This window comes from Physeter macrocephalus, unplaced genomic scaffold (assembly GCF_002837175.3).
Source record: "Physeter macrocephalus isolate SW-GA unplaced genomic scaffold, ASM283717v5 random_518, whole genome shotgun sequence".
NCBI classification, from domain to species: Eukaryota; Metazoa; Chordata; class Mammalia; order Artiodactyla; family Physeteridae; genus Physeter; species Physeter macrocephalus.
Window position 1 is genome coordinate 6,285 of NW_021145811.1, and position 27,649 is coordinate 33,933.

A 27,649-nucleotide genomic window follows, 5' to 3' on the forward strand; every position below is an offset into this window, starting at 1 on the left:
CCGCCATCCAGGAAGCCGATTGGCCAAAAGAATCAACTCTGAAGCTCATCAAACATCTCTTTCTCACCACTAGTCTATAGGAAATACAGGGGACAGAGAAACACAATAAATGACACTACAGGCATGCAAATGGCAACAGCCAGAATGATTCCATTATTTCTACTTACAATTTTTTCAGGGAAAAAAAATGGGAAGTGGATGTAAGAGATATATAATCAAAAACAATGTAGACACGTTGCCTGTAACCTAACTGGAACAAACCAACTGTGATAAAATAAGAAGAATGGAGACGACTGGGAACTACTGAGTACTAACTGCGTATTTCATAAGATGACCCAGTCATTGCTTTTGGGGTGTGTGTGTGATAACAGTCTTGTAGTTGTTTTTTAAAATTTTTATTCTTATTTTTTGGAGATACACACCGAAGTATTTACAAATGAAATGATATGGTGTCTGCATTTGCATTAAAACAATCCAGGGAGGGTACGTAAATGAAACAAGATGGGCCATGAGTTGATAATTATTGAAGTGGTGGTGGGTATATGGGAATTCCTTCTACCAGTTGCTGTACTCTTTTACGTTGGAAATGTTTCAGTAAAAAAAAGTTTGGAGGGAATTCCCTGGGGGTCCAGTGTTTAGGACTCTGCTCTTCCACTGCAGGGGGCGTGCGTTCTATCCCTGGTCGGGGAACTAAGATCCCACAAGCTGAGCAGCATGACCAAATTAAAAAGAAAAAAAAAAAAAAATGGAGACCGCTAGCCCAGACCATGAAAACCAACAGACACATGACTCTTACTCTGACCAAATGGTGCCAAGGAGCTGGTTGGCTGAGGAGGAGTGAAGAAATCTAATATTTATTGGGTACAAATTCTGTGCCAAGCATTAGAATAAATTCTCTCTCCTGAGTGATTTTGTCTTTCCCGTTCATCAACTGTGGGCAACTGATCTGCTTGGCTCCATTTTATAGATGAGGAAACTGAGGCCCAGAGAGCCAAAGTGACTTGCCATACATTGCCAAGAAGAGACTAGGTGCTGATGAGCTAGGACACATAGCCATTAGGATTTTTTTTTCTTTGTGACCTTGGACAATTACTTTTCCTCTCTGGGCCTCAGTTTCCCCATTCTTAGAAGACTGAGCTAATGATTCATAGGGTAAAGTTTACTCTTTGCTGTTCTTCTGCCACTCCTCCATGACCTTCCTGTTTCTTCCTTTCTTCTGTCTTCCCAGGAATGTGTCAGAGGCAGCCTGGTATGGAAGAAAGAGAAATTGAGTCCTGGGTTCAAATTCTAATTCTGCCTTATGCAGACCTTGGTAAGTCACTTAACCTCTCTGAGCCTCACCTTCCCCAACAATAAAATAGGGACGAAAATAAGAACTACCTAGAATGACGGAGACGGTGGACAAAGAGTGCCCAGCTCAGAATCCAGGATTGTGTTCAAGTAAAGGTGGGTCTCCTGCACCTGTCTTCTCTCTCACACTTCCTTTCAAAATGAAGCCCCTTCCCTGGGGGCGCAGTGGTTGAGAGTCCGCCTGCCAATGCAGGGGACACGGGTTCGAGCCCTGGTCTGGGAAGATCCCATATGCCGTGGAGCAACTAAGCCCGTGCGCCACAACTACTGAGCCTGTGCTCCGCAATAAGAGAGGCCGCGACAGTGAGAGGCCCGCGCACCGCGATGAAGAGTGGCCCCTGCTCGCCACAACTGGAGAAAGCCCTCGCACAGAAACGAAGACCCAACACAGCCAAAAATAAATAAATAAATAAATGAAGCCGCCAGGAATTCCCTGGCGGTGCAGTGGTTAGAAATCTGAGCTTCCACTGCAGGGGGAACGGGTTCAATCCCTGGTAGGGGAATTAAGATCCCGCATGCTGCATGTGCAGTGTGGCCAAAAAAGTAAATAAAAATAAAATAAAATAATAAAAAATAAATTTAAAATGAAGCCCCCCCCATCTGCCATTCACAACTCCCTTTTCTGATTTATTTTTTTCCATATGACTCATCACCACTAAACATTTATTTTTCCTCTTTATTTGGTTTCTCATTATTCCCTCCCACATTAGAAGGTCCTTGGGGACAATTATTTTTATGTGCTAGGCTCGCTGCTATATCCTTAGACCGAGACGCATATGGGCCCTTGGTAAACATTTGCTAAGGAATGAATGAGTTGAGTGAATGGATATTAGAGCCTGTAATGGGACCTTTAGATAAGGTCCACTGCAAGTCAAGAACAGGGTACAGGTTTTGCACAGAGTAGCTGGTCCATAAATACTTTTGTTCTCCTTTTACTGGGACCCCAGATTCTGCTGAGGTTACCTTATTCAACGTTAAGCTACACTCCATTTACCTGAGAGCGCTCTGACGGTTTCCAGCTTTCTTGTTTCTGGTTATCCCCTAAGTAAGCCTCCAAGTGCCTGTCCCAGTAGCTCAGAGTTCTTTGCACTGTATTTCACCGAGGACGGTGACAGCTACTGTCCTGGGGCCATTTACAACTTCCCTGATCACAGAGGTTTGACTAAGTGCTTTGTTTAAAGGCAGCAAATGCATCAGCTTAGTGTCTTCATGCTTACGAAGGGGTTACCCAATGCTAAGGTCGGACTTGTCCACAGACCCTTTGGGGCAAAAGAGCTGTGCAGGAGTTACGGTGTTGGTGGAGAGGAAGGGGCAGCGATCTTTTGTCTAGGGGGGAAAGCTGAGGTTTTGGGGGGGCAGAGCTGCCTAGAACATCACCCCAGAGGTGGAGCGTGGGTGTGTTAGGATGGAGGCATTGCTGAACACAACACATTGGGGAGAAAATTCCCTTCTCTGAGCCAAACCTTCCCAAGCCAGACCTCGCTCCCCTCTGGACCTATTGAGAAATATTCCTTGAGATGTTGTTGATAATGTTTTTCCTTTCTGCCTGAGCTCGTGGGATCTGGAGACCGTGCTGGCTTTCAAAGCTATGGCTCTTTCCCAGGAGAACCTTCCTCAGAGACCAAGAGCCCAATTCATTCCGTCTACACTTCAGGGGTTCTTACCCTGCTGTCCTCCAATGAACTCTTACAGGGGTGTCCCCAGATAGAATTCAGGCATCTGTGAACTTGGATGACTTGTAGTGAAATCAGTATTTTCTTCCATTAAGAATATAGGTGACCACCCACAGGAAGACTCGCGCTGGCTATGACTCGGTCACCAAAAGAATCACAGGTATTTTCATAATCGCGTTACAGGTGTAACTGAGATCCCCAAATGTTGTTTTGCTCATCCCGACTTCAAAGGTACAATATCAGAGCCGTGGCTAGATTGTGTGATTTAATGCGTTTGTAAGGAACGTATATGCTACTATATATATTTATTTAGTAACTACGTTACTATTATATTTTTAACATTGCTTTTATTTAAAATTGTAATCCTATGTCTTGTAAAAAGAATTCCAAGGCGGTATCCACAGGCTTCACGAGATTGCCCAAGGGCTCTGTGGCCCAAAAAGGTGGTGAAGCCAGTTCTTGTTGATGGAGAGAACAAAGGGAGAGTTTGAGCCATGACTCTGAGGCTCAGGGAAGAGCAGAACCTAGAAACCCCAAATCAGAGCACAGGATGCTTGATGCTGCGGTAGCATTAAAAAGCTCTAGGAAAGCACACTGAGCAGTGCTCTCCAAAGCATCCAAAGGGGTACGAGGGTGGCAGCTGAACATAGCTTTATATGGAACTAAATTCCCGAGGAAGAGAATCATTCCCCTTTCAATTCTTTTTTGGACCTTCGGACCAAGTCCAGGCTCAGATGAGCGCCCACCTACCTGTCTCGATCACCCTACTAACAATCACTGCAGCATCAGCAAAGCGAGAGCGAACCTCCAGCTCAGAGCCTTGTAATGTTGCTTTCTTTCCACCGCTCACCATTTTCCGGGTTCCTTCTACTGCTGGGAAGTGAGACACAAGTTTGATTTACGGTATCCGGATAAAGATTTCATTTTCAACAAGTTAGGTGTTTTGAAAAAGTGAGTAGATGTGGACTTCCCTGGCGGTCCAGGAGTTAAGACTCCACGCTTCCACCGCAGGGGACACAGGTTCGATCCCTGATCAAGGAACAAAGATCCCGTAGGCCACACAGTGCGGCCAAAAAAAAAAAAAAAAAAAGTGAGTAGATGACTGAAACATATGTTAAGGAAATCACTGTGAAGGTGAAACCAAGGTATATAAAAAGATCTCCCTCCCCAGCCACTCCCAATTTTACCAGTAATGGAATGGAGGCCAGATACTCGCCCAGTGCCTGATAATTCTCAGGCAAAGTGCCTGGCTTTCCCCTCTGGCAGCCCGTGGCCTGCAATCTGCTCCCCTCAACCTCCTAGACCTCTGTGGGGCTGAGGGGAGAAAGTCGGAGACTCAAAGTTTCCAGCATGGGTGGCAAACATGCCTTCTGAGTGCCCTGGCTCCAGGGTCCCCCGTCCTGAAGGACCCAGCTGAGTGGGCCTTTCATCGGCCTCTGAGAGGTGGCAACAAGTGTTGGGGCAGAATGCCTGCTGCCCGCTGCCCCCACTTCTGCAGACCTGGCCAAGCGCTAGGAGGACTGGAAGCAAAAGATTCCAGAGGCATCTGGATATTATCAGTCACTCAACTGTCTGGCCAGTAGGCTGTGGTGGGGCTGGTGGCAGGGGGCAGAAACTGGCTGGAGGGCAGAGTTAGGAATCCCACACAGATTCCTGGGGCCAGACCCAGCTCCCGGCGGGCGGGAGGGAGGAGGGTGGCTGTGACGGACCGGCTGCAAACCCTGCACCCTGCCCAGCCCTCATTAGGCGGTAGCACCAAAGGGATCAGAAAGTCAAATGATGACATTTGTCTGATAGACGAAACAGACAAGGTGGGAGGGGGTTGGTGGGTAGTGGGGAGGGAGCAGCTCTTGAGAACAGCAACAGGGAAGGGGGGTGGGAGGGGGTGGGCAGAGATTGCCCTCTGGTCCACTTGAAGATTCCTGCTTCAAAACTAACCCTGATGGCTTCCAGACAAGTCGGCACCAAGGGTCATTTCTGGAGGCTGTAAGTGTTGCCAATGGCAGCTGTAAGGACAGGTGTAAATCTGTCCATGCATTCCTCCCCATTCCCCCTCCCAGCTTTCTGCACCTGAAGCAGGTCCCCTCTATAACTACAAGCCCACGCAGGAGGCCTAAACACACAAACATACACACACACACACATCCACATGAGCACGCATGCCCATGGTTAATGCTTGGCCTGCCTTGGGGGGGGGGTACAATTTTTTTTTTTTTTAGTGCTCCTTTAAAGCAAACTCTATCAGCTGTTTGTTAAAGCAAAGCAAACACACGCCTTGCAAGAAGACCAAGAAGTAGGAGGAGGAGGAAGAAAAAGGAAAAGTTACTGCTTGGCCTGCCTTGGGGGGGGGTACAATTTTTTTTTTTTTAGTGCTCCTTTAAAGCAAACTCTATCAGCTGTTTGTTAAAGCAAAGCAAACACACGCCTTGCAAGAAGACCAAGAAGTAGGAGGAGGAGGAAGAAAAAGGAAAAGAAATCCTTTTATTTGCTACCATGAAAATGTCCTTTTAAAATACCTTTCTCAGCAGACTGGGAGGCCAGTAAGGGAAGAAGCAGGGCCGGAGGGAAGATGAGCCCTGGTTTATTTGAACTAGTTGGAGTGATGCTTCAGGGAGGGGGGAAACGTCACCTTAACCAGGCTCCTCTCTAGTATCTAACCCCCCTCCTCATCTCTCACCACCTTCCCCTGGTTAAACAAAGATCTGCTTTCCCAGGAGTAGCTGGGGACGCTCCCCATACCCCCCCATCCACCTCCAGAGGGAGCAGCTAAGAAATTGCATGCACAGCCCCTCTCCATCTCGCCCAGTGCACTCTGGGAATCTGGAGGACTCTTGCGGAATGTTTCCTCTTCTTGACCAACTGGACCCTACCAACCAAACCTTCCTTGTGGGTTTGAGTGACTACGTGTTGCGGGGAGGAGAGAGGCCTCCATGCCCAGCCGATGGCAAAGAGAGAAACGCATTGTCTTTTTCCGCACTGACTCGGAAGCCTCAGCCACGCATTCCTCCACCCCTACCCCAAAGGCCTTGGAGGGGGCCCCTGGAAACCCCTAATGAATGATAACTTATCTCCTAAATTGCTGGTATCTGACGCTTCATATGGTGTGAAAACCATATTCCCTTAAGGCTGGAGGCTACTTCAGGGATTGGTCAGTTGGAGTAGCTCAGTCATGATTTAATGGAGGTATTTTATACCGTGCTAGATAATCTTCTAGCAAGTTAAGGCATATGTCGGGAGAGGGGGCCAGGGCGTGTGGCTGGGCTGCCCCAGAGCTCACTGGGCTATCATTGCCCCACCGTCTCTCTTCCCTCTCCTTTGGGGCGTTCCTTTTCCATGCTCTTTCCTTCTGTCTCACATTTTCCTCTGTCGTTCGTTCTCTGTGCTTCTAGTTGCTTTTCTCTTTGTCTCCTGAGTTTATCTCTCTGCCTCTCCCAGTCTCTCCAGGTGGGTAAGGGTCTCTGTCTATCTCTCGGTGTCTGTCTCCCTCTGTTTTCTCCTTCCTCCCTTCTCCCCAGGTGTCCCCTCTCTCTCTTGCTTTCACTCTCTCCACACTCCCTGTCCTCATCCTTCTCCATCTCTCCAACTTTCCTTTCTCATCACTCCCCTCCCCCACGGGCTCTCAGGCTCTGAAGGGGTGGTCCCAGCGTCCTCGAGGATTGAGGAAGGGGATGGTGGACTCCTGATACTGACTACAAATTGGGCAGCTGCAGTCTGGGCCTGAGAGTCTGGGGTCATCAGCCATACACAGCTGCGCTGAGAGCCACGAGGCGCCCAGGACCCCTCCCGGGAGCCTGAAATCCCTTCCGGCCCCGGCACAGGCAGCCCCCTCCCCATTTACAGAGCTCCTTGCCCTGGGGGCTCTGCCCAAGGACGCTCCAGGTACCCGGTCACGTTCCTTCATTTTCCACAAGTGCTATTCCCTCAATAGATCTGACAAACTTTTTTTCTCAGGTCAGGAGATGGAAATGGCCTGGGGCAGATGGGGGGGGGGTGGTGGAAAAGGCATTGGACCCCAAGTCAGGACACCTGGTCTCCAAGCCCTACTGGGACCTGAACTCCAATGCAAGGGGAGGAAGGGAGCACTGTCTCTCTTGGATCACTTGCGGTTTTGAGATCCTGAGATTTGGGAAAGGAGCCCACAGCGGCACTAAGCCTGGATTGGGAGGCTTGAGGAAGGCTCTCCCTGTAGGATCAACTTCGGAGGAGGACAGGGAATGGGGCTTCAGGCTGAGCTGGAAACGGAACTGGGTAAGAGAGCAATGCTAATAGAGAGGGGGCTTAATATATGCTAGGTAGTCTTCTAAGAGAAAGAATATGTTCTTAAGGATACTCTAAATATATATAGTATATATTTTTACTATATATGTGATGTACTAAGTATATATACACTGAGTCTATACTTTTAGTAAATACATATATAATATATACTAAGTATATACTGATTGTATCTATTATATATAGATAGTTATAGATAGAGAGATATAGATATATAGATCGTTATATGATATAGAGAGAGAGGGACAGAGAGATTAGGGTGCCCAAACAGCTAATGCTTAATGAGCACCTACTATGTGCCAGGGGTTAGACTGAGTGCTGTACACACGTGATCTCTTTTACTCCTTGCCTTGGTCCTCTGTGGCAGGACCTATTATCCCCAGTTTTCAGAGGAGGCAACTGAAGCTCAGAAGAGTTAAGGGACTCCTCCAAAGCTCCAGGCTCTAACAGGCCCCCTTTTAAAGCTCAGTAGGAGGTGTGCCAACACTTCGCTGGAACGCACCTTGTCTGAGGCCGCAAATGTACCAAGGCCAGCAGCAATTACAGTGGAGCGGGCAGGCCCCCTGGCAACCAGTCCTCCCCACACCGGAGCGTGCACCTGCTGGCTAGGACCTGGATTGTTCTCGCCTCCAGGTAGCCGGGCACACGCACGCGGCCAACTGAGTCCCACCAGTCTGTAGGTCGCGCCTGGGGGAGACTGGGGTCGTGGAAGTGGATAACAGTCCTCGGAGAGGGGGAGCGGGAGAGAGCGCGCGGCCGTGGTTCCAGTCTTGACTCCCCTCCGCACACGGGAACCGCGGTCCCGCCACCACCCAATCCGTTGGCCATTCCTCCTCTCCCAACTGTTTCGTCTGTCGCTTCTCTGATCTGAAAGGGGCGGAGAAACTGAGGCCCAAGGCAGTTTGCGCCAAACGCGTGCGCCAAGCTCGCCAAGCTCTTGCGTGCGCTCCTGGCAGGGACTTGGCGAGCGGAAACCACAGTCCCTGGCCTCCCGCGAGGGGCAGGAAGCGAATGCCAAGCGCGGCGCGAGCACCTCGGGGCCTTGAGCGAAGCCAAAGTCGGTGAAGCGGGCAAAGGAAGAAAGAAAAAACGCGGTTCCGGACTGCTGTTTGGAACGCGGGCATTCATCGAATCATCCACTGGGGTCCGCTCCTAAGACCCCGTGGATGCAGCTCGGGGAGGGGCTGGGCGGGCGGTCGGCGGAGCAGGGAGAGCATGGAATCGGATCGAGTTTTGCTTCTATAGCTCGGATCCTGACGGTTGGCGGCAGCTGGATGTCAACCCGGCTCCAAGCCTCGAGATGTGAACAGCTACCTGGACAAGTGGAAGAAAGTGGGAGAGATGCTGGCCTCAACTTCCGAGTCCGGATTCGAGGGGGAGGAGGGGAGAAACAGAAAGACTGGTGGGTGGGAGACCAAAGTGGAGACTGAGCTCGAAAGACCAAGAAAGAGGGAAAGAAGTACAGAGTCCGAGAGAGATTCGGGCCTTAGCTCTAAGCTGGAGGAGGCAGGGCGATTCTGGCGACCCTCTTCCTGTACATAAATATTCGGTGCCAGGCCAGCAGGACCTCTGAGGACCCCCTGAGCTCTTGGCGGGATCAAGGGGCCAGGCACCGAATGCCTGGTTCAGGGTGAAACCCTTAGCCGTGCCTCCCCTTTGCTGTGTGACTCTAGGAAAATCACTCCGCTTCTCTGAGCCCCCAGTTCCACCCCTCTAGTTTAGAAAAGAGCACGGGCACGTGGCACAAGAAGCCCTTGAAATTAGTGAGTTTACGATTGGTGTCTCCCCTCCCTTCCCTCCAGCAGAGCTGCTTTGGACGGAAACACCGGGATCTTCGCTGCCTGGGTTACCGCAGTGTGACTGGAGGAGGTGCTGGAGGAACAAAGTAAGGCAGGCACACCGCAGGCGCTCAATAGTTGCTTGTGTGTTGCAGGCGTGCCTCAGTCCTAAGTCCTCATCGCTTGGGGACACGGGTCACGGGTTACCGAAGCCTTTCAAAGCCGTGCATTATCTCAGAGGGTTCTCCTAACCGCAGCCGGGAGCCCGGATCCTAGGTGACCCAAGGATGAAGAGTCGTGGACCCAGGAATACACAGCAGGCCAAGGGCTCCAAAGCCCGTGCTCATTTCCACCCTGTCTCCCCAAGTCAGCGCTTCTTGGCATCCCGAGCGCCCTTCCCAGACCACCCAGCCCCAGATCTGCTAGGCAGAGGTTGAGGCTTTGGAGGGAGACGTCCCAGACGAAGAGCTTGGAGAGAGACGAAGCTGGGAGAGGGGTGGGAAACTCCGAGCAAAGTTCAGGAGAGGGAGCGACGGCAAAGACCGAAAAGGGAAGAGAGAAGCGGAAGGAGGGAGACAGAAAAAGGGAGAGAGACGCGGAAAGCTAGAGCCCGAGGGAGCGCGGGAGCGCGCGAGCCCGCTCCGGGGCGCGGGGTGCTGGGCGCCGGGCGCAGGACAGCCCCAGGCGCCCAAGCCGGGTTCCCCGCCGCGCCCCACCCGGCCCAAAGGGGAGCGCCCCACCGACCAATTTGGCTTTTGCACAAAACCCGCGCCCCAGGGGTCTTTGCCAGGCCGCTGGGGCTTGATTCATTTCTTGACTAATTAACTGGAAGCTACGTCGCCCCTTCTTTCAGGGCCCAATTAATTCGCCGCGGGCGGTGGGGCGGGGGCCTTGGGGCCGAGGCGCCCGCCTGGAGCCCCTTTGTGAAGGGCTGTCTGGACCATATTGATTCTACATACACACACGTCCCCCTCCTTCCTTCGTACAAAAAAAAAAAAAAAGTCTTGAAAGCTCTGGATTTCGCAGTTTAAGAAGGTTTGTCAGACTCGGAAACCGCCCTCCCCCCTCCCACCCCCCATTGCATTTGCTTCCAGAAGGAAGGGACCAAAGGATCAAAGCAGCTGCAGATCTGCCTGGGAAAGGTTTAAATGGAATGTCTCCTCCCTAAAGGGCAAAGAAGTACAGGAAACAGATCACCCCTCGTACCTACCGTATGTACGCGCGGTGCACCTACGACCTTGTCGTTAAAAGCCAGACAAGAAGTTAGACCATCCCCAGGTTGCATCTCAGCTCCACAAGGGACTAACTAGCTGTAGGAGCTCGGGCAAGTCTGTATGTCTCTGCATGACTCAGTTTCCTCATCTGGGAAATGGACATCATTGATAAGGCGCCTGCCTCCTCGGATTGTTGTATTTGGTGGGCTGATGTGTGGGAACGCTCTTAGAACATTATCTTCCTCGTGGGTATTTCACAAATCTTCTCTCCAATAAATAGGATTTTTTTTAACAAACCCATTTCGCAGATGAGGGACAAAGGGCTAAGGAGAGCGGACCGGCTGCAAAAGGATGCGGGTGTCTGATTCCAAGGCCGAGAAGCTCCAGAACGAAATTTACCAGAGCTTCGAGAGCGCTTGGCGGGCCGGCTGGGAGTGGAGAGCAGCACTCTCCCGACCTAGTGTTCCCAGAGGCTCCCTCGTGTGAGGCTTGAGGCTTCTTCCCGTCCACCTACCCCCATCCTCGCTCCAGTTCGGTAACTTAAGCGGGGGAGCGGGAAACCCTAAATCCCGAAACCTTTTGGGTGGAACCCAGCGCGCAGCAACGAGGGCGGTTTCCGAGCGGTCGTCGAAATCGTCGAATCGATTGTATTGACCTCGCCGTGGGTCAGCTTGTCTCCTCCATCGATCAACCCAACGAAGTCTAGGACAAAAATATAGACGGAAGGAAATCACAGCCGTCTTTGTAAAGCTGGTGGGAAGTGGGCTTGCCGCTGTGCGAGGGCGCATGGGTGACTCAAGGCTGTCCCACCCCCTCGCAGCGAGTCGGGGGAATGAGCTTCTCACCCCACTGCCCTTTATTCGATCACGGATTCATTGTTTAGTTTGTTCTATTTTTAAAACAAAGAAACCAAACAAGAATTAAGTTTATTCAATCAAACAACATTTGATGCACACGTCGCACGTGCCAGACTGCGCCGGGCATTGGGGTACTGAGGGGAGGGGTCTGCACAGAAACATAAAACCCTGGTGGGGGAGGGGTTGTAGAATCTTCTTTGCTGTCACTTTTTAGCAATGCGAGCTTGGAGGAGACTCCCTAGCTCTCTGTCCCACAATTTCTGGTCTGTAAAGAGCAGCAGCGCAGCTCAGTCCTAGGCTAGGTGTACCTGCTGAAAGGAAAAAAAAAACAAACAAAACGGATCGGAGAGTCTAGAGGTTAGATCCCTCATCACAGCCCCAAGGCAAGGTCGGAGCTGGTACGAGCAGATCTGGGGATGGCCTTTGCAACCTCAGTGGGTATAAACTATCTGCTCCCCCTAAGCCGTCCCAGGATGACCACGCCCAGCCAGGTCAGTAGCTGCCACCAGGATTTCCAGGGCTCCCAGACTCTGCCTCTTCCCCGGAGCGAAAATTCACCCAGCCTTCCCTCTCCCCAGAGCGCAGGAGAGCTGGGGACTGGCTTTAGTTCAGCCTTCCTGCCCTAAGACCTTGAGCTTAAGCCCTCTCCCACACCACCTTTCCTGGGCCTTGACTTTCCTCATCTTTAAAATGGGAATTCTCTCTCTTTTTTTTTAAACTGCAGTGAACAAAGCTCAGGACCATAAGCATCAAGCTGGCAAGGACCCACCTCTTCACCCACGTGTCTCCGGTGTTCAGCAGAGTACAGGGGCAAATAAGCCTCTCGGTCAGTATTTTGTGGAATGACCAAGTGGATGTTTCTGTCCACTACACCAAATTTCTCTTCCCGCTACCAAAGTTTCACTGTCTCATGTCGGAATCTGTCTGGGGGAGCAGCTAACAAATTTAATGCCGTTTTTAAAAAAGTACCCTTTGGAAGTGGTCACTTGTTTTTCATATGCACAGAGAATCCCCTTTAGTTCGATGCCTTCTTTCCCTTTCTTCACTGACTTTCATTCCTATATCAAAAGATTATTTACTGAGCACCTACCAAGTACCAAGCACTGTGATCAGAGCTGGAGATGTGATGAGTCCCATCCCTCCAGGAGCTTACAAGGTGGACAACTAATACTAGACTCTCCTACCCAGGCCATGTAGCCGATTAACTTCTTTGGTTAAGGCTGATTTTTTTTTTCCTTTCTAGCTCTGTAAGAAACTTGACACGATTGCAGTGTCTAACGCAGTGCCTGGCACACAGAAAGCCCTCAGTAAGTGTGGCATGAATTTATTCTTCCCCGAATTGTATCCCAAAGCTCCTCCTTTGGCTGTGCAACAGCCAGCCTGAGGTCTGAAGTGCCTTCAGAGAGACACTCCCAAATGAGGACTCTGGCAACGTGCAGTGCCCCAAGTCCCCAAGGAGCCAGAGATCAGAGTTCATCCTAGCCCTGAGATTCCCAATTCCAGATACAGTTCTGGCTGGTAAGGCCAGCCGCTCAGATTAGACGGAGCATACCTGGGCCGGGGACCACTAGATTGGCCTTTGCAAAAAGGGACATTGGACGGTGAGGTTCTGCAAACCGTGTACGCTTTCTGCATCTCCATTACCTATCTGGCTGTCCTCCTTTCCAGACCACTCCCCCCAAATGCGAGCGCGCGCGCGCGCGCGCGCACACACACACACACACACCTTTCCCAGTAAACAGGAGCTAGTGCAGGTGACACCTAAGAAACAAGGCACTAGTTTGCCCTGAGAACCATCTTTCCCCACATCCCCGTTCTTGCCCAGCCTCTCTTGGTCCAGCTTCCAGATCTGGCGGGGCTCTGGGTGACCCTCTCCCGCTCCAGCCTCCAGGAACAGCTCCGGTCTCCTGGTGTATCGGGACTGCCACTGTGATCGCTCAAAACCGAGGTCCCAATCCCGCGCGTCGGCGGAGATTCGCTCAGGCCTTGCGGGGTACAGGAGGACGACTGTCCGCCAGCCTCGTCTCCCCCCAGCGCCATCCAGCGGGCGAGACGGCAAGGGCACCCTGGGCAGAGGTTCCTGGCGAGTCCCTCCCGAAACGAGGTACGGAGGTTTCCGAGCGGGAAACGGTCCCTTCCTCCAGCCGCCCCCCACCTCCAAATTAGGGCACATCTATCTCCTACCCTCCCCAAGTACTCCCCGCATTGCTTAAGGCTGATTCGGGTTCACCCAGCGTTCAATCCCCTCCCACCCCCTTTTATTTATGCCCAACATATGCACTGGACAGGGAAGTTTTTAAAAGAAGGGGGAAAAGTAAAAGAAAGAGAAGTGGGGAAAATAGTGTTTGCTCCACTGCTTAGAAACTTTCCTGTGGTGGCTCGGGGGTTTCATCCCAGGCTGGGTTGACGCTTTGTCTCTTTTTGTTGCGGACATGTTAAATCCTGCCTTCCTAATTCTACACCCATGACCTTATACTGGCTGGAGTCAGGCGCCTTGATTCCCTGCCCTTGCATGCAACCCGGGCTGGAAAGCCTCCTCCCCCGTGATCCCCGTGGGTGCCAATCCCCCGGTGATGGGTCTCCAGAGTGGCAACTCAGCCGCGGACAGAGCCCTACACGCAGAGGGTGAAAAACACCCCTCTTGATACACCCGGAATGTTATCGCTAATTTTTTGGAAAAGTGCCTGTGTACACACATATTACATATATTATTGAGCGGGTTAGCGCAAGACTAAAAACAGCGAACAACACTTGGGGTGGGGTGGGGGCGTATTCTCCAATTCCCTGCTAATTTGTAACAGACAGACTTTATTGCTCCGAGAGAAAAGGAGTAACTGCGGTGCGGCAAAACAAATTTCACTCTGTCTATATTGATCAAATGGGAGTCAGCCCTGTGAGGTGTGATTACAATGCATTTTTAAATCTGAGATTTAATTTCATATTTGGGGCTACTTGGAAGTCCATATATACAAACTTGTACCCACATAGAACGTCTTAGAAACACACATGCATGTTCTATTATGTTTAAATAACGCAGTGAAGTATAGCCTTGAAGTTGGGCCCATAAACCGCTCAGCTAGCTCTCCAAACATTAGGAAGATCTAAACTGAAGCTCAAAAAGCATCTGGCTCTACTCTCTGAAAGCCCACCTCTTCGCCAGATTCAGCTGGGGGCAATGTTCTGATACCCCAACTAAAGGGAATTTACTTTTTTTTTTCTTATCCCTCTCTCACCCAATCTCTACAACTAAAAAATTTTATACTAATTCAACTCCAATATCCCTGTTAGATAGAAATCTGTCCCATTCCCTTAAAAAAAAGAATTCATAACCCCCACTCAAAAGGCCTTTCATTGACTCCAATACTTCTCAGTTCTCGACGGAGGAATGAAATAGAGGAGCCTGTCCTGGTTATCCACGGCATTAGTACAGGGACATAAAAGTGAGTGCAGCATCATATATTTACTTGTCTAATAGGAAAATCCTAACTCTGCTGCACCGTCCTCCCCTCAACACCCCAAAAGAATTAGGGTCCAGCCGTGGATGAGTGGGTGGGGTAGAAGGGGGGATTGAAAAGAAGCCTCTTGGAATGGAAAAAAAAAAAAAAGCAAGGCATTATTTACACCTGCAAACTTTGGACGGTTGTATTCGGCCCCAATTGGCTTAATTGTAAATCTTTTCCGCATGGCCCCAACTCCTGGACGGAGCGTCTGGGTTTAATAATGAGCCCGGGTACCCCAGCAGCGCCGAGCTGCAAAGACAGAATCCCCCGCCCCACGCCCACTCAGCTCAGAGGTCATTATAGCAGCCCCCTTCCCCCGCCAACCCAAACCCTGCTTGAGGTACCAGAAGACCAGACTCAGACTTGTGGGGAACTCATATTTTACCGTCTAAAGACAAGAGAAGCTATTTCAAAAGCAAATATACCCTCCAAGTCAGAAGTGGGAGGTGGCGCTCTCCCCCCCGCCCACACCCTCACCCCCGTCTCCTGAGTGTTTGACTTGCACCGGGGCCGAGTGGGGAAAGAGAGGCGTCTACACTGGAAGCCAGAAATAGCCTCAGACTCCCCAGGCTGGCAGCGTAGGGCTGACCTGTTCATAGAACTTGCTGCTAAGAAAACATGTAAAAACACACCCCCGCGGTGGGAGAGGAGATGGCTTCCTCCACCCCACCCTCTCTCTGCACGCAGAAAACCTCCCGGGGCTCAGCCTGGTTCCCTCGGAGAATTGCAATTGCAATCCCTTGCAATTGTTTTTCCACCACTTTGAGAGACAGAGGGTGCTACATGATTCTTTTCTGTTGGGTACCCCCCCTCCCCAAGGTCTTTACTATCCCCCCCACTCCCCCCACCAGCCCCCGCCCCATTAGTCCTTTGCCACCGGAGTGGGGCGGGAGTTAGGAATCAGGGCTGCAGAAAGACACATCGGACGTCCGGGGGAGGTCAGGAGCTCCTAACTCAATCCCCGTGATCCCAGTTTTAGGGAAAAGACGTTGAGTTCCGCGGGCAGGGCCGACCGCTCTCCCACCCGGGAAGCCCGCCTCGCCCCGCCCCGGCAGCCGCAGAGGGAAGGCAGGTAACCCGCGCAGGGAGCCAGTGCCCGCGGTCGCGGGTTCCCAGGCCTGGAGGGACCTTGTCGCGACCGAGAACCGGGGCAGGCCAGCCTGTCCGAGACCCCTTTGCTTCCCAGCGGGCCAGTGCGGACGTTGGGGTGGGGGTGGGGGGTCCCCGATCCGAGCACCGGTCCCCTCCACACCCGGGTGCGGGTGTAATCCGAGGCCGCGAGCGTCTTCTCTGGTTCCGCGCTGGGCCAGGCCTGGAGCCGCACCGAGGCACGTCCAGCTTCCGTATTGGGAACCGGGGGAGGGGGGCGGGAAGGGGGCAGCGGTAGGTGAAGCCGCCCCCCGACCCCGCTCCCCGCCCCGGGCGGAAACCTTCGCCAAAAGGACCTTACTAGGAGCACTGGGCTGTCGCTGTCTCCCACTCCTTTCCGGGGCCTTAAGTTTTCCTTTCCCAAGTGAAAGGAGGAAAGGGCATTAGGAGGGAACGCAGGGGGCAGGTTGGTTGCTAGATCCGTAAGGCCGCTCCTCTCTGCCCTCTCGCCCGCCCACCAGAAGGATTTTTAGTATTTGGCTTGGAGATGAAATGAACTGAGGCCTGGGCGCCAGCAAAAGCAACTCTCAGGAAAGGCTCTCTCACAATTCCAAACATTCCCTCTTTCTATGTCAGTGTGTGTCTCTGCCTCCCTCTCTCTTCTTCCTCTAAAACATAAATACAAATTTAAAAAGAAAGGAAACTTCTCTAGCCCTCCTGTATTCCAAGCCCAAGCTGGAGACTTTTTTAAAGGCTTCTGGGATCTCTAAGGCCAAAACTTTCACCCAAGCCTTCAGCTGCGGTTGAGGGCCAGAGGACTGTCCCTCTGGCTTGTACCAGTCACTCCCTGGATATCCCACAAGACTCGGAACAGGATTTATGTATTATTTGGAGACAAGGATGATTGGGTCAGGAGCAAGGCATCTCCGACTTAAAATGAAGTCACATTGTTGAGGACTCTTATTTCTTTTACTGACACAGAGGAAGAGGCGCCCCAGGTTGCCAGGTAATTAACACACCGAGGTGCAGCGACCCCTGCGCAGTTCTCTGAGTGGCCGTGGTAGAGGCTCAGTGATCACAGAACGCAGAGTGAGTAAAGGAGCTGGTGCCTGATTCCCAATTGTGAGAGGTGTGTCTGGCGGGAGAGCTGGCAGCCATTCGGCGACAGACAGGCTAGGCCTGGGGTCAGGATCCTGCATCCGCAACCCAAATCCTGGCCTTGGAAGCAGGTGTGTAAGCCCTCTATCTGCCAAGCCTGCCAGGGGAGCAGGTGAAATCACCTTCCAAACACCCCGTGTCTTAGAACCTCAAAAGGGTATATTGTCCGTAAGATTGTACAAGGGAGGAGGAATTTGATCAGTTTCCAATATGACAGTAAAACCTGGAACACCAAATGCCCACACCCCTCCAATCCCCCAAAACCCCCTGACCACACAGGCAAGGCAAATTCCTCCCCAAAGCCATCGCTCCCCCAGAGACAGCTATATCTCCTGGGGGCTTCAGTGGATATGAAAGAATCTCCGTCAGTGTTACCTCCTTTCCTATGTCTTCACCCTTATGGATGTGGGAGACATGAAAACATTAACTTTGGGAAGACAGGCAGATTGTCTGGCTGGCAAGGAGCAGTGGTGAGGCTACAAGAAAGAAATGGGAGGAAGAGAGGAAACACACACACACACACACACACACACAAAACTTCGGTGCTCACTGGTCCCTTTCATTTATCTCCTGCCTTCCCTCTCTGCTCTCACCCTTTTTAATTGAAACCCAGTAGGGGAAACAGTAATGGATATTGTGCTCAAATTGAGAAAACGTGTCTGTGGCTACCGGGGGACAGTTAGTTCAGCAGATTTGGAGGAGCTGATCTTTCTTTGCCTGTCAACCTCCCTGACAGTAGCGGTCATCTGATTTGCCATGGCCTCTCACTTACAGATCACCCTGTTCCCTCCGTCCCGTCGGCTCTTACAGGGCAAGACCCCACTGCCCCGGTGCCCCTGGCACCTAACAACAACACCAGAAATAATGGATAGAAGCAAAAGAAGGAAGTCACAGAATTAAGGGCTCCTGTACAGTTGACACCCTCAATCTGCAGTTGGGGACTGGAGAATATATTTCCCTTCACCCTTTTAAAAGTATTCTGTCCCCGAGATCTCCACCACACCCCCAGGCCACATTCTTGGGACACATCGCTGAAGAGCCATTTATACCCTTACCTGTCTCTACTGAAAATCTGGAACGAGGACATTGAAGGAAGAAAGATTTTGGGTGGTCAACGGTGCCTGGTGCCTGAGGCCAAAGTCAGCTCTGCCTCTGCTTCTTGCAGATTCTGGGTCAGATAAGATGAGAGGAAAAATCCCCGGCCTCTTCCTAGTGAATTCATTTCTGCTGGACTAAGAAATGTCCATTGCATTATCTTGGGTTTTTTTTTTTAAAGTAATTGGGTAAAACACACAAAGAGAGCATTGAAGATGTAGATTGGTTTGAAATTAGGAACACACAATTAGTTCCTTTTCCTGACAGAGAAAGAGAGGGGAAAAAAACCTTCACAGATGTATGAGAGGCGTGCTCCGCAGACACACACACACTTCCTTCATCCTTCCCTCCTTGTTTCCCTTCCAACTTCTCTAAATCACTAGCCGTTTACAAATTTGCCATTTTGCAGAGTGATCAGCTTTGATGAAAGGTGGGTGCTAATAAGAATAATGCAGAGGGTGAAATCTTTTCATTTTGCCTCTGCCAAAAACATATTTACATTAAAGGGAGGTATGATAAGCATGGATTAAGTGTATAACGAATGATGCTCTAGAAACAGCATAAACCAACTGGCGCCAAAGTGAGCCTGTGTACTAAAAATACTGCTTCCCCAAGCTAGACAACTTTGACAATCTTCTCCCTCTCTCTCTCTCTCTCTCACACACACACACACACACACACACACACACACACACTTCAGACTCTTGTACTGAATCGCCCTAATCAATAATTTAGAGGGCTGTCAGAGGACAGGGAAATGTGCCTTACAGGAAAGCCCTGTGCTGCTGGGGCGAGACAGAGGCTAGAAGCTGGGGTTTAGAACCCAACATGCTGCCCTTCACCCTGGGCTCCTGCCTTGGAAAGGAGGGGGAGAGAGAAAGAGAGAGAGAGGACGGGAGATCAGAGCATTGGAACACGGGTGAGAGCCAGCTCTGGGGAAAAGGGTGACTTTGGGGATACCAAAAGCAGAAAGTGATACTTCCAACCAACACAAATGGGCCCAGTGCTCTTCTATCTCTTAGGACACATTATCTCCCCAGCCAGGGGTGTGAGGGGAAGGTGTTTACTTGAATCCCAGGAAGAGGTATCTTCAGCCTGTCATGGTTCCTGGAAAAGAGGAGGGAGGGAGAGAGGGGGGAAATACAGAGGCAACCCAGAAATACAGAAAGGCAGGAGAGAATTCAGAGAGGACCAAGAAAGCCAGAGAAAATAGAAAGGGAGAAGAAGAAAGAATAGAAAAGAGTAAATCAAAAACAGAAAGAATAAGAGAAGTAAAGGCTGGGAGGTAGACTGAGAAGACATATAGAAGCCAAGAACAGGATAGATGCCAGGGAGGGAAGAGAAAGTAAAAGAAAACACAGGAAAGACCACAGATCTGCAGTCACAGAATCTTGAAAGACATAGAGAGATAAGAGAGCCAAAAGAAAAAAAAAGGAAGAGAAACAGAAATGGGTGCCCTGTCTGATCTAACCAAGAGGATTGTGCCTACCCCGGAGGGAAGAAAGATGGGGAAACTGACCAAAGAGATTGATCCTGAAGCCTCCAGACCCGAGAGAAGAACTAGGTTCCAAAAGAAAAAAAAAGAAAGGAAGAGAAACAGAAATGGGTGCCCTGTCTGATCTAACCAAGAGGATTGTGCCTACCCCGGAGGGAAGAAAGATGGGGAAACTGACCAAAGAGATTGATCCTGAAGCCTCCAGACCCGAGAGAAGAACTAGGTTCTTAAAGCAAGTTGGGGGCGGGGGGCGGGGGGCGGGCGGGGCGCGCCGAGGGAAGATGCGAAACTCCAGGAGGAAGATCAAGCCTCCCAGGTCTGTGAAGTCCTCCTTTGGCTTCAGAGCTGCGTGTGGGAGAGTCAGGGTTTGGGGTAGCACAGGAGTGCTAATGTGGGGAGGAGGGTGCTAGCGGCGATTTGCGGGAGGAAACAAGAGCAGTAACCTAGGCACTCCCGAGGGAGCTGCCTCCCTGAGGTCCGCGATAAGAAAATCAGGTCCCGGCTTAGGGGAATTGAGCGCAAAGGAGGATGGGAGTCCTGTAGCGGGCACCTAGTCAGTTTCAACGCTTGTCAATATTTAAAAAAAAAAAAAAAAGCCTGGTATCCCATGAGCGGGGGGCACTGGGCAGAAACAGGGAACCATCTCTACCCAGAAAGCCCCTCCCCAGAAGAAGTTTACGTCTTGACCGACTCCCGTAGTAAACTTCTTAATTAAGCCTGAGAACCCTGGAGAAACCCCTGGATGTCCTTATGTCAACAGAGTTCCCCGTTTAGGGACACCTCGGACCGAAAAAAAGCTCCGCGGCAAACGGTGGGTGAAAGTTTAAGAGGGAATAAGCGTGTAATAGTCCCTCGCCAGACCTCACACATGCTGAAGAAAATATTTACAGCAAACTTGCCAAAGTAAACGACCCCGCCTACCCACCATCCTTTCCCCTTCCACCCCCCCCCCTTTGTAAACTTCAGATAAACACCATTCGGTCACAAAAGGGTCGATTTGCCCCCTTTATAGTTTGAGGCAGGCTGTGTCATAGGGATAAGTGGGATCAGCAGAGGCTTCCCGGGGAATTCTTCGGCAAGACTAGCATTCTCTGCCTGCCGCATCCTTGGCCTGGTCTGAGGATAGGTGATTGGGTTGCGCGCGCGCGCGTGTGCACATACGCCACTTATTCTGAGGCTCCTCCTGGCCCTCCACTTTAAAATCCGCACTCACTACTTCTTCACTTTAAACTCTGCAGACATCACAGATTTGGAGAGGTGTGTGTTGGGGTTTTTTTTAATTAAAAAAAATTCAGGCCTACAATTATGTGAATACTCTTTGCAAAAGATGGAGGAATATTGGGGGGACACCAGAAGTTCCGCGCGTCCTCTCGGATTCAAAATTTGGCCCCCTTCTCCCGCTCTTTTAAAGCACCGTTTCTCAGGCTCTGCCCAGGGCCAGGCTCCTTCCGTGTTTCCCGTCTGCCTTTTGTTGAACGTGAGGCGGGGAGAAAGACAAGATCGAGGAGGTCTGCATGGAGAAAAAAAAAAAAGACCGTGTAGAGCCCGCGGCTAGAGCCTAAAAGCCCGGGCCCAGGGCGCGCTGGCCTGCGAGTTCTCCCGGCCGCCAGGCCTGGCACAAGTCTTCGGAACGCGCTAGCCAATGTTTAACCCGAATGCGGTGGCCACCAGGCCGCTTTTGTTTGTTCGCAAATTAATCACCCAGCGCACGGCCGGCGCCAGAGTGGGTTTATCACCCACCGGGAGGGGGGCGCGGCGGCCCCGCAGAGACAAAGAGGAGTTCGCACCTTCCAGCTTTTGATCCCAAGTTACTGCGGCCTCCCTGCAAAATACGAGCCTCCTGGGGCCGAGTCTGGGAGGTCAGTCATAATTGGCGGAAGTTTGCAGACCATTAGCAAGATGTCGACATTTTCGATTCAGAACCCCGCAAACTTTCCTCTCCCCCCTCCTCCCTTGCGCGCTGGAGTGGGAGTGGGGGTCAGGAGTGGCAACTGGGATGACCCCAGGGTTAAGTTAGAGCTACGGGCAAAAATAGGCACGTGAGGGAGGGGGCCGTGTGAGGGGCAGAAATCGAGGCTAGGTCCACCTCCGCAGTTGAGGCCAAAGGCAAGTCGAGCTATTTACAAGTGAAATCAGCAAGCTCCCCTCCCACGTCCAAACCGAAGGGAGGCCAGAATGCGGAGGACCGAGTAAAATGTCTCTCTTCTGGGCATCTGGACGCTTGGGGCACCGAGTTGGGGGGTGGGTCAGTCATCTCGTGGTTGCAGAATTACTTTCCTTCTAGTCGGAGCGTCGGGGCAGAGATTGGCCGGCGAGTGCAGGCAAAACCAGACCGGGGGTTTGGGGCCGCTCCTGAAAGCGCAGCAGTGAGGCCCCGGGCTCCGGCGGCCAGCAGTGTGGGGGAGGGGCGGGTTTCAGCCTCCAGAGACTCTTGAAACCCAGTGGTGACCTCCGTGGTCGGTGTAAGAAGGGGGAAGGCCTGGCTTCTCGCACCCTTCGGGATCGGGCCGCCAGGGACGCGGGAGGGGGGCGTTGTGAGCCGACACCCTGGCCCCCGCCGCCTCTTGCTCCACCACGGCAGAGAGAGGCCGTGAGGACGCCAGTAAAAGACCGAAAGGGAAAGAAAGGGGCGAGGTGGCGAGCCAGACGGAGTTCGCAGAACCACTCTATTCTCTCTGGTGACTTCAGGGAATTCTTAGCGCTGGCGCCAAGCGCTCTTAACCATGTGCGTCAAAAATGCGAGGCTGGAAAATCTTGTCGCCTCAAAAGTTCCGCCCCTATCTCGGCGCGGTTGGCCCACAATGGAACTGCATTTTCACCCCCCACTTGCTCTCACTTCGGAGTCTGGGAGCTGGGGGCTTAGGGGGTACACGAGGCAAAATGTAAGAGAGGACGGTACTGGCTGTCCACACACAGACACACACACACACACATCCCAAGCCTGGGGTTTCTTAACCCCCTAGGCCGCGCCATCAGCCGTTCCTTCGTTCCACTGGAGGAAGCTCCCAACTCACGAAGGGTAAAAGAATATTGTCCCCAAGATTTCCCTCCATCCAAGCAGGGACGGCCTAACTCATTGGCCCCCAGAAATGGGAAATGTGGGTCTGGGGAATCCTCTGACCCGGACAGAGACCTGCGGTAACAGTTACCAATTCGGCGACAGGTCTGATAGCTAAGATCCGGTTACCTCCCTCCCCTTCACCCTTGCCTAGGCCCCCCCACCCTACCTGAATTGGAGCCGGTCACCTTGCCTCTGGGATGGGGGCGTTTCACGATTTGTTTTACAAATTCACCCCCCGACTTCTGCCGAGATAAGTCCCCGGGTGGAGAAAGAACTGAGGCACGGAGAGATAAGTGCGATGCCTGGAGAAGATACAGGGCTGGCGCACCTCCCCCTACCAGCTCCTCACCGAGCCGGCCGCCGAAGGGAGGGAGGCGGCTGGACGGGGACAGGCCCAGAACCTAGTCCCTCGCTGCGCTCACTTTGTTTAGATCTCCCCTCTCCCCTCTGCACTCACACACACATTCAGGTGGAAAATCGGGAGCCCAATTCCAAATGGAAGACGAGATCTAAAAGGGCTGGTAAATGTATTTCAGAAAAGCCCGAGTCCGCCTCCCGGAGTCAGTTGAGCGCAGACCTGGGCGCCGCGCAGACTAAGTGTTTGCGTGTACGTGGTTTTCGCGGGTGGCTGGGTCCCAGTGGGCCGGCGCATATTCGCGTACAGATGTGCTAGGAGTATTTGGGTCTCCGCGCATAGTTTCGGGTGGGGCATGGTGGAGCGGGAGCCCCCACCAGCGTGGGCTGAGATCTGCCCGCATCCGTGTGCTCGGGAGCCCTTGAGCCCTGCTGCCGGGGAGACCGGCACCGAGAGACACCCGAGCTCGGGAGCCCTTTAGTGGCGGCCGGGAGGAGCTTGGCTCCACGTGGGGCTGGAAGAGCGCGCAAGCCTGGAGACTCGGCGGCGCTCGCCTCTCCGCGGCGATCGGCTTTTGTTGCGCCCGGCGGCCGGAGGGCAGCTCGCGGGAGGCTGGGCCGTCCGCTCGGCTCGCCCGGGGCCGGGCTAAGAGAGTGAGCGGGAGAGAGAAACGGCCGCGGCGGCCAGAGGCGAACCGAGCGCGCGAGAGGCGAGCGCCCCTGCCCGGCGCCGGGTGCTCTCTCCGCCTTCCTGGCCCGGCTCGCTCGCTCCCGCCTCCCTCCCCCGTGCTCCATGCCCGGCCTCCTCCCTCGATCCCGGGCTGGATGACTGAGGCATTTCAGACGTGGGCTGAGCCAGAGCGAGCGAGCTCTGAGGCTGCGGCGATCTCTCGATAAGCCACCTAGAGGCGACTCGGTGCGCGCGCTCCCCAGTGGCTCCCCGCCCTCCCTCTGATCATGTTGACATATTCACAGGACAGGCAGTAGTACCGATGCGGCGCTGCGACGTTACAGTTTCCGACACCTTCTTTTTATAACTCGGCTCTATCCCCCAGCACTCGACCTGTGAAAACCACGCCTATGCAGCAACACAATTGGTCCGAAAGCGTCAAAGAGCCAATCAAGAGGCCTCCGGCTCTCCGCAGCCCACAGCAGAGCCCGACCTTCTAGACCGCCGAGCAGACGCCCGGGGAATTCTAGAGGCGGAGGAGGGTGGCGAGGAGCTCTCTCTGGCTTTCTCTCGCTCCCTCCCTCTCCTCGCGCGCTCTCTCTCTCTCTCTCTGTCTGTCTCTCTCCCTCTCTCTCTCTCTCTCTCTCTCCCTTCTTTTCATTCCCCTCCTCCCCCCTAAATCCTCCCTGCCCTGCGCGTCTGGACGCAGATTTAGGAAGCGAATTCGCTCACGTTTTAGGACAAGGAAGAGAGGCGCGGGAGAAGAGCACACCAAGATTCGGATTGAAACCCAGACACCAGGCTCGGAGCAGAGGAAGGAGGAGGAGGGCGAACGGAAGCCCGTTTGCAGTTCAAGTTTTGATAGCGCTGGTAGAAGAGGGCTTCAATCAGAGTTGTTGTTGTTGTTTTTTTTTTTTTAAGGAGGGAGACTTTTTCCGCTCTCTCGCTCGCAGTTCAAGCCGGTCTAGCGCAACTGCAGACGCCTCCTGCGAGCCAGAGGGAGAGGCAGAGAGATAGGGGGGCGGGGGAAGAAGAAGGAGAAGAAAAGGTAAAAAGTCTCCTAGGAGAACCGTTCGCATTTGCAACAAAGAACTGGGGGCTGGGGAGGGACTGCCGGGACCGAGGGCTGGCGTGTCTATTTCGAGCCAAGCGGCAGGGCTCCGGCACGAGTCCAGACCCTGCTCGGTCCTCTCGCCTCGTAAACCGACTTCCAGGAGCGGCTTTTTGAAAACGCAAGACACAAGGACAGTCATCCGAGCGACTATGTCTCCTGATTTCTCGCCTTGCCCTCTTTAAAAGCGGCATTCCCCTCCCGAAAAGACACTTCCCCCTCCCCTCACTTTGAGGTGCTTTAGTTGTGATCCCCCTTTTTTTTTTCTTTCGCTTTTTTTTTCCCCCTCCAAACTATGCGCTGCTGTTAAAAAACAAAAACAAAACAAAACAGCAGCTGCGGACTTGTCCCCGGCTGGAGCCCAGCGCCCCTCCTGGAGTGGATGAGCCTCTCCATGAGAGATCCGGTCATTCCTGGGACAAGCATGGCCTACCATCCGTTCCTACCTCACCGGGCGCCGGACTTCGCCATGAGCGCGGTGCTGGGTCACCAGCCGCCCTTTTTCCCCGCTCTGACTCTACCGCCCAACGGCGCGGCGGCGCTCTCCCTACCCGGCGCCCTGGCCAAGCCGATCATGGATCAATTGGTGGGGGCGGCCGAGACCGGCATCCCTTTCTCGTCCCTGGGGCCGCAGACACATCTGAGGCCTCTGAAGACCATGGAGCCGGAAGAAGAAGTGGAGGATGACCCCAAGGTGCACCTCGAGGCCAAAGAACTTTGGGATCAGTTCCACAAGCGGGGCACGGAGATGGTCATTACCAAGTCGGGAAGGTAAGCAAGCGGCAAGCAGCGGGCCCCCTCCCCCAAACCACTGAAGGTTTCTTTCCTCCTTTTCTCTCTCTCCTCCCAGAACGGTCGGTTTGCCAGTTATTCCGGCTTAGAGGCAAACACAATTCCCCCAGAACTGTGTACCAGAACCGTGTACAGAGACCTCCCCGGGCCCTGCCCCTGTGGTAGGAGATTTCAGCTTACCTGGGCATCTGCAGCCGGCCGTTTTTCCTACCTAGGTCTGCATCCCGGGTTCCCTACAGGATAGGTAGAATTTTTTCAGTGCTGCCCAGACATCTCTGCAGGAAGAAAGAAAAGCACCCCATTGCAGGCAGTTCATTGTTTCAAACCTTTCTGGAACATCCTCGTGTCTTTGTAGATGTTGTATTTTTGTCTGGCTCATTTTGCTCTCGGAGAGAAACACTTACAGCCCTTTTTGTTTGTGTGGTAGCAGGAGGCCTGGAAGGAGCTGCCCTGCCTTTTCTGCCCTCCAGCCTAGCCTCTGGGTCTGGAGGGGGCCTGAGCCTGCCCCTGCCAGCGTCAGAGAGAAACCGAAGGGCATTTGGGGTTTGTCCATACTGCTTCGTGTGTCTGTAATGGAGGGAGAGTTCAACAGGCAATTTTGGCTAATTAAGATTATGTTTGCAGACCCAAGGAGCCAGTAGGGAGCCCCATACTGCTGTTTCATGTGTGAATATTATCAACCACATTTAATATAACGTTTAGAGGTCCTTGCCTGACCAAAATGTGCCTGTCGCTTAAAATCCCTGATTTTTTTTACATGGCATTGACGTCTACCAAGGCATAAAGTTGAAGGAATAAAAAGAAAATCCCTCTCTTGAGGTCTTTAGTTTCCTGTGTCTTTCCAAGCTAAATGAGGCCAAAGTTTGCCATAAAATCCTCCAACCCAGAAGACACACAGGCAGTTTCACAGCGACCCGCTCTCTGCTCCCTTTTAAGTCAAAAGTACAGAATGCCAATGCCTCTGGAAAGTAAAAAGCAATTTGGTGGTGGACTCTTGCCGTTTTGAACTGGCCCGAGCAGTGGGGAGAATGTGGTTAGCGGCGCGATAGGCAGGCTGGTGATCAGGCCTGGGCGTCCGCCCCAATCTACAGAATTCGTTTTGAGAACTCACCGAAGTACACTTTCATTTCGCCAGCAGCGGGACTGCTGTTCCACAGCAGGGAGGGGTGCAACTTGACATTTCTTTTCTTGATACGTTTAACATTTTCTCATCAATGGGTGGTGGAAAATTCTACCTCGACTGACTGAACTTGACTAAAATCCTACCCAAGCTGTTTACAACTAGACACCCAGAAAAGGCAGAGGAAAAGGCAGAGGCAGAAATTTCCCTCTAAGGAGGGCAATCTATGAAGTCATACAAGAGACCAGAAAAATTACAAAGAAATTATTAGATGATGTAGAGAAATCGGGTGCCACAATTCATTCGTTTTGAATCTTGGGACATTTAAAATAGAGCCATTTGAGCATATTTAATCCTTCTGTTGTGGATGGAAGGAAACAACTTTGCATCCAGTCGCCCTATTCTGAATGGCACAAGCTCATCAAATGTAATAGAAAGTTTTAAATTTGATTTAAATATTTTAGGTAGAAGATCAAACCCGGGAAACTGAGTGATTTTTTTTTTCCTTTTTTCTTCTCTCTTCTCTCCCCTCGTAGGCGAATGTTTCCTCCATTTAAAGTAAGGTGTTCAGGGCTGGATAAAAAAGCCAAATATATTTTGTTGATGGACATTATCGCTGCAGATGACTGTCGGTATAAATTTCACAATTCTCGGTGGATGGTGGCGGGAAAGGCTGATCCTGAAATGCCAAAGAGAATGTACATTCACCCCGACAGCCCTGCCACCGGGGAACAGTGGATGTCCAAAGTTGTCACTTTCCACAAACTGAAACTCACCAACAACATTTCGGACAAACACGGATTTGTAAGTTTCATTGCTTCCCTTGGATAAAATCTTCTCTCTCTTCTCTCTAGCAAAGGCAGTGCTTCCACCTTCCATGTAAAATCAAGAGTTTCTCCCTCGCTGTCAGTTGCCAAGCATAGCAAACTTGCTCGATCCGCAAAGAGATGGAGAGAGAATTCCAGGGTGTTTCTCTTCAGATAATGGAAGGCCTGGCATTCTGAAAGAAGTGAGGCTCAGGTTCTATGGCAAGTCCAGGTCTTGGTAACTGTTTGAC

The 27,649-nt window shown here is 52.1% G+C and overlaps 1 protein-coding gene and 2 long non-coding RNA genes across 4 annotated transcripts in view; 1 reads left to right on the forward strand and 2 right to left on the reverse strand.

Moving 5' to 3' along the window:
* LOC114485106 (uncharacterized) lies at positions 1–25,299 on the reverse strand. Its single transcript, XR_003678583.1, has 4 exons — positions 25,232–25,299; positions 3,774–3,896; positions 1,164–1,246; positions 1–74 (listed from the first exon to the last, which is right to left on the reverse strand). It is a non-coding gene; the product is annotated as an uncharacterized lncRNA (long non-coding RNA).
* On the reverse strand, positions 20,668–25,215 carry LOC114485105 (uncharacterized). The gene is made up of 3 exons (XR_003678582.2): positions 25,127–25,215; positions 24,302–24,555; positions 20,668–20,994 (listed from the first exon to the last, which is right to left on the reverse strand). It is a non-coding gene; the product is annotated as an uncharacterized lncRNA (long non-coding RNA).
* The window catches only part of TBX3 (T-box transcription factor 3), a 13,667-nt gene continuing 10,566 nt past the window's right edge, over positions 24,549–27,649 (forward strand). For both annotated transcript variants that reach the window (XM_024121049.3, XM_024121050.3), the window contains exons 1-2: positions 24,549–25,451; positions 27,129–27,396. In XM_024121049.3, the coding sequence (XP_023976817.1) occupies positions 25,063–25,451; positions 27,129–27,396 (657 nt within the window). In that variant the 5' untranslated portion in view covers positions 24,549–25,062. The remainder of the gene's footprint in view (positions 25,452–27,128; positions 27,397–27,649) is intronic.